Source organism: Engystomops pustulosus, chromosome 6 (genome assembly GCF_040894005.1).
Source record: "Engystomops pustulosus chromosome 6, aEngPut4.maternal, whole genome shotgun sequence".
Taxonomy (NCBI): domain Eukaryota; kingdom Metazoa; phylum Chordata; class Amphibia; order Anura; family Leptodactylidae; genus Engystomops; species Engystomops pustulosus.
Genome location: NC_092416.1, coordinates 171,227,032 through 171,239,177, shown reverse-complemented (window position 1 = coordinate 171,239,177; position 12,146 = coordinate 171,227,032). Strand labels below are relative to the sequence as shown.

The window sequence follows — 12,146 nt, the reverse complement described above, 5'->3', positions numbered from 1 at the left end:
CCTTAGTGAATCGCCAAAAGACCCGAATCCACCGCACAGAACGAGCCGCTGGATCGCGAATGGGCCGGGTAAGTAAATCTGCCCCATAGTGTCCTATCTGCAGGCAGTATGTTATAGAGGAGGAGGAGCTGAGCTGTCTGTACATAGTGTCCTATCTGCAGGCAGAATGTTATAGAGCAGGAGGAGATAAGCATATTTCACAGTGTCCTATCTGCAGGCAGCATGTTATAGAGCAGGAGGAGCTGAGCAGATTGTACATAGTGTCCTATCTGCAGGCAGCATGGAATAGAGCAGGAGGAGCTGAGCAGTCTGTACATAGTGTCCTATCTGCAGGCAACATGTTACAGAGCAGGAGGAGCTGAGAAGATTGCACATAGTGTCCTATCAACAGGTAGCATGTTGTAGAGCAGGAGGAGCTCAGCAGATTGTATATAGTGTCCTATCTGCAGGCAGCATTTTATAGAGCAGGAGGAGCTGAGCAGATTGTACATTGTGTCCTATCTGCAGGCAGCATGTTATAGAGCAGGAGGAGCTGAGCAGATTATACATAGTGTCCTATCTGCAGGCAGCATGTTATAGAGCAGGAGGAGCTGAGCAGATTGTATATAGTGTCCTATCTGCGGGCAGCATGTTATAGAGCAGGAGGAGCTGAGCAGATTATACATAGTGTCCTATCTGCAGGCAGCATGTTATAGAGCAGGAGGAGCTGAGATGATTGGACCTAGGACTGTATTCTTTATGTGACAGGTTCCTTTTAAATATTATACAATATACAATACAATATACCTTAGAAAAGTGAAGATGTGTATATATCCACAGGCGTCCAGTCTCTATGGTAAAATGGTAACAGAACACTGACTGTCATCCCAACCTAATGACTATTTGATAAGCTCATAAATCCAGAGTCTTTGAAATATTGTTTCTTTCAGGAAGTTTCCAAGGACTCGTGTTTATAGAGCATTAAACCTGTCTTCTCCTTCTATTATACTCCGGACATGGTGCGGTGTCGCATTCTCTATTATATCTGATGTACAAGTCCATACACTTATACTGCTAGTAAATACTTTGTCTTATTTATATGAAGCCAGGATTTCTATCACTCTATTGTCCTCTATAGTCTATTGCCAAAGCCGTAAATTATTAGGACCTGTTGTTCTGACAGTAGCACATTATGTACCTACAGTACAGCACATCTTGGGTCTGACCCCCACCACACACACATAACATGAATACTAGAAGCAACAAGTTGTTACATTGTTATCAGGAGCACTAGTGACACCAGCTGGCCACAGAGGGAAGTGCAGCGAGAACTAGGACCACCGCTTATATTCCTATACACTAAGAGATTATTATGATATATATATATATTATATTATTCTACACAATAGTTCTTAACCCCTTCAGGACACAGCCAGTTTATATCTTAAGGCTCAGTCCCATTTTTTTGTAATCGGACTTGAGTCTCTTTATATGGTTATAACTTTTGAACACTTTTAGTTGCCAAAGTGATTTTGAGATTGGTTTTTCGTCGCATGTTGAACTTCACATTAGTGGTCAATTTTGGCTGATTAGTTTTGCGTCTGTTTATTAAAAAAAAAAAAATTTTAATGGCAAATTTTCTGAAAAATTTGCCGTTTTCAAAGTTTAAAATGATCTAATTTTCAGTCAGGTGGTTTTACCACCCAAATTAGTTACAAACGATGTTTTGCGGTTACGCGACTTACATATCGAAGATCGTTTTTCCGTATTTCAGCATTAGATTTCTTTTTTTGGGGGGATCATTATTGTTTTTAATGAGATTTGACACATATAATATTAGAAACACCCCCCCCTATATGTCAATCCATTTTTAAATGTGCACCAACTATCAGAAAAAGCTTATTAAGCTTGGATATTTCTAATATTTTACCTTTTTTTTGTTAATTTTTTTGGTTTCTCATAGTACATTTCCATTTCATCCACTCTTGGATGTATATGGTTGTCTGTATTATACAATGATGGAATAGGTAACACTGGCCTTAGCCTCTGAAAGATTTTAGACAACCGTTACTCACTGTGGGCATGAGGTCTTATGTTCTACTATAACAGACTTTAAAAATATGGAAACCAGAAACGATAATCAAAGACAGGACTCAAAAATAACGGCAAAAACTAGAGGAAGGACCCAAAAATACTGACCGCGATCGAGGGAAGGACTCAAAACTACCAGAATAGGGGTTGTTTGGGGTGTCCTTTACAATGCAGTTGTACACACATATTTATACTGCCCTCTAGTGGTTGTGGTAAAAGGGTATCACAGTTACAGTAAATAACCAGCCAGACAGGGGGTAACCCAGGTCATACTTCATCTTCTGGCTTCTCGCAATCCCAGGCTCTCCGTTTTTGAGGGACAGGTCGAATCACAAGTTCACTCCATTTACGGACCCCCGATTTTTCTTCACTGTGAGGTCTCCTCATGGACCGGAGGGTTTTGTTAGATGTACCAGCAGAAGCAGGATGGACTCGTGAAGCTCCTCGTTCTAGATTCGCCCTACGCAACATCCAGTAGTTGTCTGACATGGGTCGCTTGTATTTGAGACGAGTCACTGCAGACTCTGAGTAAGTACTGTAGGTGCGCGGCAGGGAAGGCTGTTTAGGATTATCGGGGACCACCACTATATCTTTATGAGGAACTTTAGAAGCTTTTTGCATTGTTTGCCAGAGTTTGAGCTTCTGCTCCAGTATGCCCACTTCTATAAGGAGGGAGGTGACTTTATCCATCCGCTCCAGTAGTTCAGTCACTGCCGTAGGTAAGTGTTCGATGGCCAGGCCAGGTGAGACTAAAGGTCTAGGGCTGGTCGGGGATACCAGGTCTTCATGCTGTAAAGAAGAGGTGCGTTTTGACAGGAGCTCCATGGACCGACAATGGAATGATACTGGGGAAGATTTTTTTGATTGCGGATCCAAACCTTCAAATCTCACAGTGTGACGATACTAGAAATGGAAAAAAAGGTAACTGTAACAGTTGCATATTTTCTGGTATATGTACATTTTGGGGGTCATTTACTAAGGGCCCGATTCGATTTTTTTTTAAATGCGCCGGTTTTTCCGAATCTGTCGGGTTTTCGCTCGGCCACGCCCCCCGGGGCAAAATCCCAGGGCAATTCAGGTACAATCGGCGCAAATCGGAAATATTCGGGTAACACGTCGGGAAAACGCGAATCGGGCCCTTAGTAAATGACCCCCATTGTGTTGAGCCGAACCTAGACCCAAACTTCTGACCGGGTTTGGGGACCTGAACCAGCAAAGTTCAGCACAGATTTGGGTCTGCTCAACACTAACCACAAGAAGTCTTTGGTTACAGGGATTATGCGGTTATACTTGCTGGTACCAGGGATGAGACCCTCATAGATCAAGAAAACAGGGGTCCATTATCCCTCCAAATAAATAGAGCATCTGGTCACAACTTGTAGCTCTATTCATCCCTATTGCACTGATGGAGATAGCTGAGTGCAGAACACATGGCTACGGCCATCAGAGTCACGGACAGTGAGTGGGTTTGCTCGACCCGTCTCTCCATTCCTTTGGGGTACAATGGACCCCCATTCACTCGATCACTGGAGGCTGTACTGATGGGACTCCCACTGATCATCAAGTTATCCAATATCTGTGGATAGGGGATTTCTTCTTGTGACTGGTCAACCTCTTTAACAATGGCGTATGAAACTACAGTATTAATGAATTACCCCTATTGTTTTAAGTGCTTAGGTGGTGACAAGGTCCACTCTATGTGAAACTCTCTATCTATGTTGTATGTGACTGTTTTGATGATTTTGATGATTCTGTTTTTTCTGTAAAAAACTGAAAATATACGAAGTTATTATGCGATATACTAAAAATGATATAATTCAGCTTATTATACAGAAAAAACAAGGCAACCAATCAGAGTGCAGCTCTCATTTCATAAACCGCTGAGAGAAAATAAAAGCAGTGTTCTGATTGGTTGCTATGGACAATTTTTATAGATGTGCAATAAAGAGACACTCTCTTGCTTATAGCGAATAACTTGTGCTATTTTTGTGATTCAATCTTTAGACATAATCTACACATCAATATAGAACTAGACTATTTACATGGGCCTCACATATCGGCCTAATAAGAAGGCTGTATGATTTTGTCCATAACAACCTATCAGAGTTCAGATTTTATTCATTTATCTGCTCTGGAAATATGAAAGCTCAGCTCTGATTGGTTAATATTGGTAACATGGTGCAAATGAGACCTTGTGTGTAAAAAACAACAACATTGCCATTACAATCACCAGTAATTTATCAGTATTCAGCCCCCGGGTCATATAGACATCTTTACCTCTTTCACTTTGCTGACTCCCAGCCATAACTTGAACCTTTTAACTAGAAAATCAATCATCTCATGGTCCTGAGGCTCCAATGCGGGGCGGTAGTTTTCAGCTCGAATACTGCGATGGACGTTAAGTACTAAACCAAATAAAAGCCCCCTGCACACCACAAACAGGGCCAATCCACGACATAATCCCACCAAGGGGAGGCGCTGTAGTAGGAACCGAAGTCCGTAACCGTGGCGTAGGGTATGAAGAAAGACCGTAGGTCCGTCCACGTAGAATACCTGAATGGGGATATTGAATGAGACATATGGAATATTATGAAGTTCTCAAACCTTTACAAAAAAAAAAATCTTCATTTTTGGGAAACTGAATACTAAAAATAGTAAATAGACTGGAAAAAATTGGTTTCCTGATGTTAGAGAAACCGTGTGTGAAAAAATCACCAAAAAAACAATTATCGGCCTGGGCACCCAGTGTTTTCTGCACTCCATGTGACCAGAAGTGACAATGTCATATGGAGTCAAACCCTGGCCTCAGCAGTCAAGTGCGGTTCATTCACATGTGGTTACAGGGGCCATAAATTGTCTAAGCTGCCCCATGCCCAACAAACGTGACGTCACCACTTTTGACCCATTGGAACCAAAACCCTTCGATACCAGAAAACCACAGATGGAATCAGAGGCCTCTGGAGAAGCGATTATGTGGGTTATGTTTCATATCTTTGAAAGTTATCAACTAAATTCTCATTTGGCCAAACCTCTTCCTCCCCAGCCCCCATACATAGTCACACCTTACTTGGCTGAACATTTATGTGGTTATTATAAGGAGAGAGTAGGCACATCTATCCAAAAGACACGTGTACAGGCAGTCCCCGGGTTACGTGCAAGATAGGTTCCATAAGTTTGTTCTTAAGTTGAATTTGTATGTAAGTCAAAACTGTATATTTTATAATTGTAGTTCCAGACAAAAAATTTTTTTGCACCAGTGACAATTGGAATTTCACAATTTTTTGCAGTAATGGGACCAAGGATTATCAATAAAGCTTCACTACAGACACTTTACAGCTGATCATTACAGTCCAGGACTATAGTAAAGCATCCAGAGAGCTTTATCAGAGGTGTGACACTGGGCAGAGGGGTCCGTCTTTAACTAGGGGGTCGTCTGTAAGTCAGGTGTCCTTATGTAGGGGACTGTATGTATCACCATCAACTAATAGGGAGACGTGGAATAACCTGTTAAACAACAGATAGTCCACCGGCCTCACCCAGATGGAACGGTTCAGCTGATATTACCCTATCAGTAATATTAAAGGACCCATACACAGTAGAATGAGTTGTCCGTAACCTCAAGACACCTACGTGTCATAAACATGCCATAAAATGTGTGTAACATGAACTCCATCACTCACCACGCTTACACAATGAATAAGTGCGAAGGATACAATTCCGATAAAACACAAGCATCCCAACAGACCTCGCTTTAACTTTACAAATATCTTTCCAAAAATTGCCCATCTCCGTACAAAGCGCAATTGCTGAGAAGCCTGGAAGAGAAAAGAAACATTAGCGTCAATGGTTCATCTATGACCCGATATCAGATAAGAATCAGTGCCAGGATAAGGTGGTATTTAGGTATCCATGTTTGGAAATATGGGTCATGTTTGGAAATACGGATCACGGTTATGAGACCCTGCCTACCCATAGGACTGTCATTAGTACCTTTAATAATGACAATGATCCACAGGGTCCTGCACAGTGTTACAGCCAACATATGGTCCATATGTCATCCACCAAACATGGCCGTCTCACCTTGAGCATGATCAGAAACAGGAGAGAGGCGGACAACGCAACTTGTATCCTCGATAGCATTGCCACATCATGGAGGCTGATAAAGGTCCAAGGCTTTGCGTGATACTGGTCCATCCTATGCTTTGTTAGCCAAATTCTGACAAAATGCACAACTCCAGTGGCCGCAGATGACAGCCCCATAACAAGTTGCATCCAGTCTGGAGAGTAAGATGGGTTTGTGGTGAAGAGGTCTTTTATGGCGACGAGCTCCAGATACAAGAAACACATGGCGGCGAGTAGAAGAGATGACTGATGGCAGGAGAAGAGAACAAACTAGTCAACCACACTGGTGACACATAACCAAACACATGGGTGCTACAGGAAGCTCAGATACTTACAGCTAGTGCCATGGGCAGGTTTAGGCCATATTGGACTTCCGCAAGGTGAAATGGGAGGATGGTCAGTCTGGAAATCTCCATACCATGAGATGAGAGGTCGAGTTGGAGAATGGTGGAGATGTGAAGGTGAACATCTCTATGATACTGAGTCAGCTCTACTTCCACAATACTAAAAGGAAGAATAATTTGAATATGAAAAACATCATTCGGGTCCGTAAAAGGGTTTTTTTTTTCCTTCGGATAGGTCATCAATATCAGATCAATAGGATGCAGGGGTGGATCATCACTGCCATGGGCGCTGGGGTGTATGAATATTATAGCCCCTACAAGTCTGGAGTCACTTCCTACATACGATACTAGAATTTGTTTTTTGGGGAATGGAGGATGCGTTCCTTCTGCTGCTTTCAATCTGCAGTGTCAGGGCCTTTTAAGGACCTTTAAGGGTCCTGAAATGGCTCTTGTGTACATGTATATTGAGGGCAGGAACAGATGTACAAGGATTTCATGGGTGGAGGCCTGACTCATTATTAAATTTAGTGGGTGATCATGGGCCCTGGTCTACCTCCCAAACTGGCGATATTTTAATCCATTACTGAATATGATTATATCAGTTATTCTGTACAGCTGCTGCCTCCAGATACAGAGAATAGAGTTGGTCTTGACATTTGGCTACTAGGAGAATTAAAAGAATATACCAGATACATTGGCGTTTTTTGGCCGACAAGTCAAGAAATGATCGCAATTCCTTGTGACCCTACCTCCATGAATTGCAAGTATTTCACCCCTTTATGCCAACTTCATACCAAGTGGACATGGAGGGTGTGAAACGGGTTGCACGCAGGGTGGCAGAGGGGGCAGTGCTTACATTAAATGCTGACACACAATGCTCTGGCGTATCATAAATGACCCCCATAGTCCCCCATAGAGTCCAGTGTATTCATGAGGAAAGCAAATAAGTTTACAAATAAGCTTTCTTCCCGACCCCCCGGTGGCTATAAAGAGTTGGCATGTAGAAAGTCAACATTCACAATCTATTGTTTCCCTTACATCTGTCATCGAGGAAGATGCCAATGTTGGCTTCATAAACGTCCTATGGATGGTTCCCAGCAACAAGAATAATTTTTTGTAATTGCATTGTTAGGTTATAAGGTCATTACATACCTACTGCCAATCCAATTTCTGTTCTTCAAGATCTGGAGGATTTCTTTTGTATAGTTTTTTGTGTTGCCGAGTAATTTACATGATTCCTCCATGCACCCAGAGATCCTAGTACACAGTTGGTAGTTAGTTGACAAATTAGTTGTGGATAGAAAGATCCATCATCAGCATAGTATGGCAGTAAGTCAATATGACTGGTAGTCAAGTACCACAGATGAATGTGCTGTTAAAGGTTTATATCAGGCACATAGTTTATGAGTCCAGTGTATTCCTGAGCACAGCAAGTAACTTTTTAGGGACTAATTACATTATTATTTAAATGACAGGACAACATACATTTTTGCTTTATGTTAACTAGTTCTTGTCACTAGGCAGATTTTCTCTAAAAGACTACAGACTATGGGGCACATTTACTTACCCGCTCCTGATGCAATCCCAGATCTGGACGGTCCGACGAAGATGAAGTCAGGCGCGATTCACCGACATCGTGCGCCCAAGATCCTGCATGTGTCACTTCCCCGCTGAGGTCCGCCCGAGTTCACCTTCTTCTTCCCGGGGTATGTGATTGCATTGTCTTGCGACACAATTTGCGATGTTAAATCCAGCGCGTTCCGATCTGTGTCGCGTGAAAGCCGGCGCCGATGCGCCAAAATCCGATTGTGTGCGACAAAAGACCCTGTTAAATGTGGTGGAACACGGAAATCGTCCGGAAAACCGACAAAAATGTGGTCCGCAGACCCTTAGTAAATGAGCCCCTATATTTCACTCAAATATGTCATATATAGAAAATGAGCAGAATCATATTTGATCCATTAGTGATATCTTACCTTAAAAAGTCATGAGGGTCCTCTGGCCTTAAAGTCAGATTAGTGCAGAATTCGGAATATTCCGAACTAGAAAGGTGATATGAAGTGGAAAAGATCTTGGAAGATTCCGATTGGAAGGTGGGAAACAAACCTAAGCGATATGTGTAACATAAATATAAAAATAATCTGAAATTTCTATGATAAAAGTTCTAAATTAGTAAAAGGTCTCACCAGACTCATACTGGCACAGACGGGGAGATCCCACCAAGGTCAGTCGGGGGTCATTGTAGAGATGAGCGGGTAGAGCGCTGTCCAGCCAGTGCCATAGATCAGAGACACTGCAGATATCATTCATACAGTCATATTATTTCCCATTATTAAGGCATCCTCCATTATAATAGATTGGGATGGGTCCTACCTGTGTATTGTAGTAAATCCGAAGCTGTTTATAGATCTTTTGATAGCCGAGTGCAGTAGCCGTATGTTGGTGTCATGAGAAGTGCTATGGAAATTCATCATCAGAACCAGAAGAAGGAAAATCATGTAACCTGTACAGCTCTGGGCAGGAAACAGATCGTCATTACTTATATGTTATGGACAATGAGATACAATGGGGGTCATTTACTAAGGGCCCGATTCGCGTTTTCCCGACGTGTTACCCGAATATTTCCGCTTTGAACCGATTTTCCCTGTATTGCCCCGGGATTTTGGCGCACGCGATCGGATTGTGGCGCATCGGCGTTGGCATGCACGCGACGGAAATCGGGGGGTGTGGCCGAACAAAAACCCGACGGATTCGGAAAATCGCCGCATTTAAAAAAAAAAAAGTGTCGCGGAGCTTGCACTTACCTTCACTAGGAATAGGCCGGTGTACTTCAGTGCATTCCGGGGAACTTCAGCGCAGCAGCGCCACCTGGTGGAAGTCAGAGAAACTACCTTAATGAATCCCGGCCGGACCCAAATCCAGCGCAGAGAACGCCCCGCTGGATCGCGAATGGACCGGGTAAGTAAATCTGCCCCAGTAAGTCAGATGCAATCAAGATCAATGTCTGCAACACCCACCGAATCCGCCAAGACAGACTGGATATCTAATGTCTACCAGGATGTCCAAACTTCAAGATTTGGATGAAGAAAGAAGGATGTACGTTTATAACGTGGCCAATCATTATATTGTCAAGGAAATCAACCATCACAATCCATCATGATAAACCAGAGACATTACTCATAGATCCGGGCACTGTGATAATCTTCTTATAATTGTTATTCATGGCCTCCTTCCTTCTAAAATCAACTTTAAAAAATATGCAAATGAGCAAGAAGTGATCCAGGGGTTGTTACTAGAACTCCCCACATGCTGTGGCTTCACAGGCTGTTACACAGTGCAGAAGCACTTTCCCCTCCCACTGCTGTGAGAGGGAAGGGAAAGTGCTGAAGGAGCAGAGGAGACAGTGTAACAGCCGGTGAAGCTACACTATGGAGAAACTCTGGTAATGCCCCCTGAGTCCTTTTGGCTCGTTATCATAATTCGAAAAGTTGCTATTAGAAGGAAGGAGGCCATGGATGACAAATATAAGAAGATTACCACAGTAACAGTGCCTGGATCTATGAGTAAGTGTCCCTGGTTTATCATGATGGATTCTGGTGGTAGATTTCCCCCTTATAAGGAGCCCAGTAGTAAAAACAATACATTAACACATTAACATTAACACTTTCCATTAAATCTCTTCCATTAGACATGCCTCTGCATGTATATGTCCCAGTGTCTTTAACTCCTTTGAAAGCTTTAGTCTTTCCCTGTTCTACCCATGCTGCCCTCTGCATATGTACAAAACTTCCTGTCTCTCACTCCTTCAATCCATCCTAATGTGTCTCTTTTTCTCACAGTCGCCCTCAGTGAAGAGGGGAAGAGGGAGGGAGCAGGATGCATCATAATCTCCTGCTGCAGCTCCTCCTATTCATCTGAGCTCTGACATGTAAACAAAGATTCATGGAGAGTTTGCAGCCAGCACTAAAGTATCAGTCGACTAACATTATCACTTATTAATAAAGCAGTAAAGGCTCATCGGCAACTTATGTAATAGAGTGACCAACCCCTTTAAGTTTATTCTTCTTTAATAGAGCATATTTCTTGCTGACTACTGATAAAACATGCACCCTCTGCCATTTTCATTATACAGATTTATGATCTGAGATTCCCACCCTGATCATGGTCTTCAGTGTCCGCACTCTCCGTGCTTCCTCTTTGGCTTGGAGAAGACTGAAACCTCCCGGAGCTCGAACCTTATTAGATTGATCAGAAATCTTCTTAACAAGTGGCTCCTCTACCAACCCCAGGGCTTCACTGAGAACTGGGGGACAGCGAAGAGAGTAGTAAAGTGATAGCAACACGACCTGTGGGGTGCAAACACATGGGACTATGGAATGGATGGTGAACAACTAGGACCCAAACATATCAAGGTGACAGTCACATCAGATATATTATCAATATGCTAATTATTCCGTTCACAGTCAGGTGGGAGGTTCTGGTTGCCTGCTCCACCCACTTGACAACTGAAAGCCAAATTAGTGTATTGGGTGGCCAAAATAACATCACTGATTTCTTGATCACAGATTCAGAGCTTTGACATGATACCAAACATTTATTGGACTATATTGCTATATTTGAGGGGTTCAGGGGTGATAATATAGGGTGAATGTTCCTTCTATAGGTCATGTATACAATATAGTAACTTACCCTAAGAGGTTCTAGTAGCACCGCGGATGTGAGTACTGCACATGTGCAAGAAATAAGCCACAACAGGAACCCGCGCTCCATCAGTGATGACGTATATAGAAGTGTGACCACGACACAGCCGGCTATCATCAGGAGCGTCACCCCGTAGACCACCCACAGCACCCAAGAAGGGAAGAGCCACCCAAGAGGCTTCCAACGAACACCTAGAGGGCACAGAGATCAAACCTAAGACATTCAATGAAAGGACAAAAAGTTTGGAAAAGTTTTTACGCTTACCAATGCGAGTGTTAAAGGGAGAGGGGGATGCAGACGAGATGTCCCAGCACTCTTGTAGCTCGGAGTCATCACTGGTCTCATCAGAAACTGAAGAAGAAGAAAATGATTCCCTCCTGGGTACAAAGTGGTCATCCACAGACCAGCATCCGGTGACATGGGTGTGTGTATACCCCGACATGTGGCTGTAACCGCTTTCAGTACTGAGAAGACAAATCGGGAACCAGAATGAGTAATACGAGCTAGGACGCAGATAAAGTAGGATTGGAAAGTTTATACTGAGCCCTACACAATTCTGGTATCACTTGTGGGGTGGGGACTACTAGCCTCCCTTCAATAGCCCCTGTTATGGGGGTCATTTACTAAGGGCCCGATTCGCGTTTTTACGTCACGTTACCCGAATCTTTCCATTTTGCACCAATTTTCCCTGAATTGCCCCGGGTTTTTGGCGCACGTGATCGTATTGTGGCGCATCGGCGCCAGCGTGCACGCGACGGAAATCGGGGGCATGGCTGTACGAAAACCCGACGGATTTGGAAAAACCGCCGCATTTAAAAAAAAAAAAAAAAGTGACGCTGGACACGCGCTTACCTGCACCCGGCTTGGTGAAGTTTAGTGCATTCAGACGAACTTCAGCGCAGCAGCGAC

At 43.2% G+C, this 12,146-nt stretch overlaps 1 protein-coding gene across 5 annotated transcripts in view; it reads right to left on the bottom strand.

Annotated features, from left to right (window-relative positions):
* Nucleotides 1-226: 226 nt before the first annotated feature.
* The window catches only part of LOC140064997 (polycystin-1-like), a 62,218-nt gene continuing 50,298 nt past the window's right edge, over nucleotides 227-12,146 (bottom strand). The window contains exons 35-46 of one of the 5 annotated variants that reach the window (XM_072112388.1): nucleotides 11,502-11,701; nucleotides 11,226-11,428; nucleotides 10,691-10,882; nucleotides 8,910-9,049; nucleotides 8,723-8,829; nucleotides 8,513-8,642; nucleotides 7,689-7,793; nucleotides 6,528-6,696; nucleotides 6,151-6,438; nucleotides 5,760-5,885; nucleotides 4,348-4,623; nucleotides 228-2,973 (exon numbers count right to left, since the gene is read on the bottom strand). In XM_072112388.1, coding sequence (XP_071968489.1) covers nucleotides 2,338-2,973; nucleotides 4,348-4,623; nucleotides 5,760-5,885; nucleotides 6,151-6,438; nucleotides 6,528-6,696; nucleotides 7,689-7,793; nucleotides 8,513-8,642; nucleotides 8,723-8,829; nucleotides 8,910-9,049; nucleotides 10,691-10,882; nucleotides 11,226-11,428; nucleotides 11,502-11,701 — 2,572 coding nt within the window. In that variant the 3' untranslated portion in view covers nucleotides 228-2,337. Of the gene's footprint in view, nucleotides 2,974-4,347; nucleotides 4,624-5,750; nucleotides 5,886-6,150; nucleotides 6,439-6,527; nucleotides 6,697-7,688; nucleotides 7,794-8,512; nucleotides 8,643-8,722; nucleotides 8,830-8,909; nucleotides 9,050-10,690; nucleotides 10,883-11,225; nucleotides 11,429-11,501; nucleotides 11,702-12,146 lie in introns of those variants that run through there. The other 4 variants (XM_072112386.1, XM_072112389.1, XM_072112390.1 and 1 more) reach the window with 4 other exon arrangements.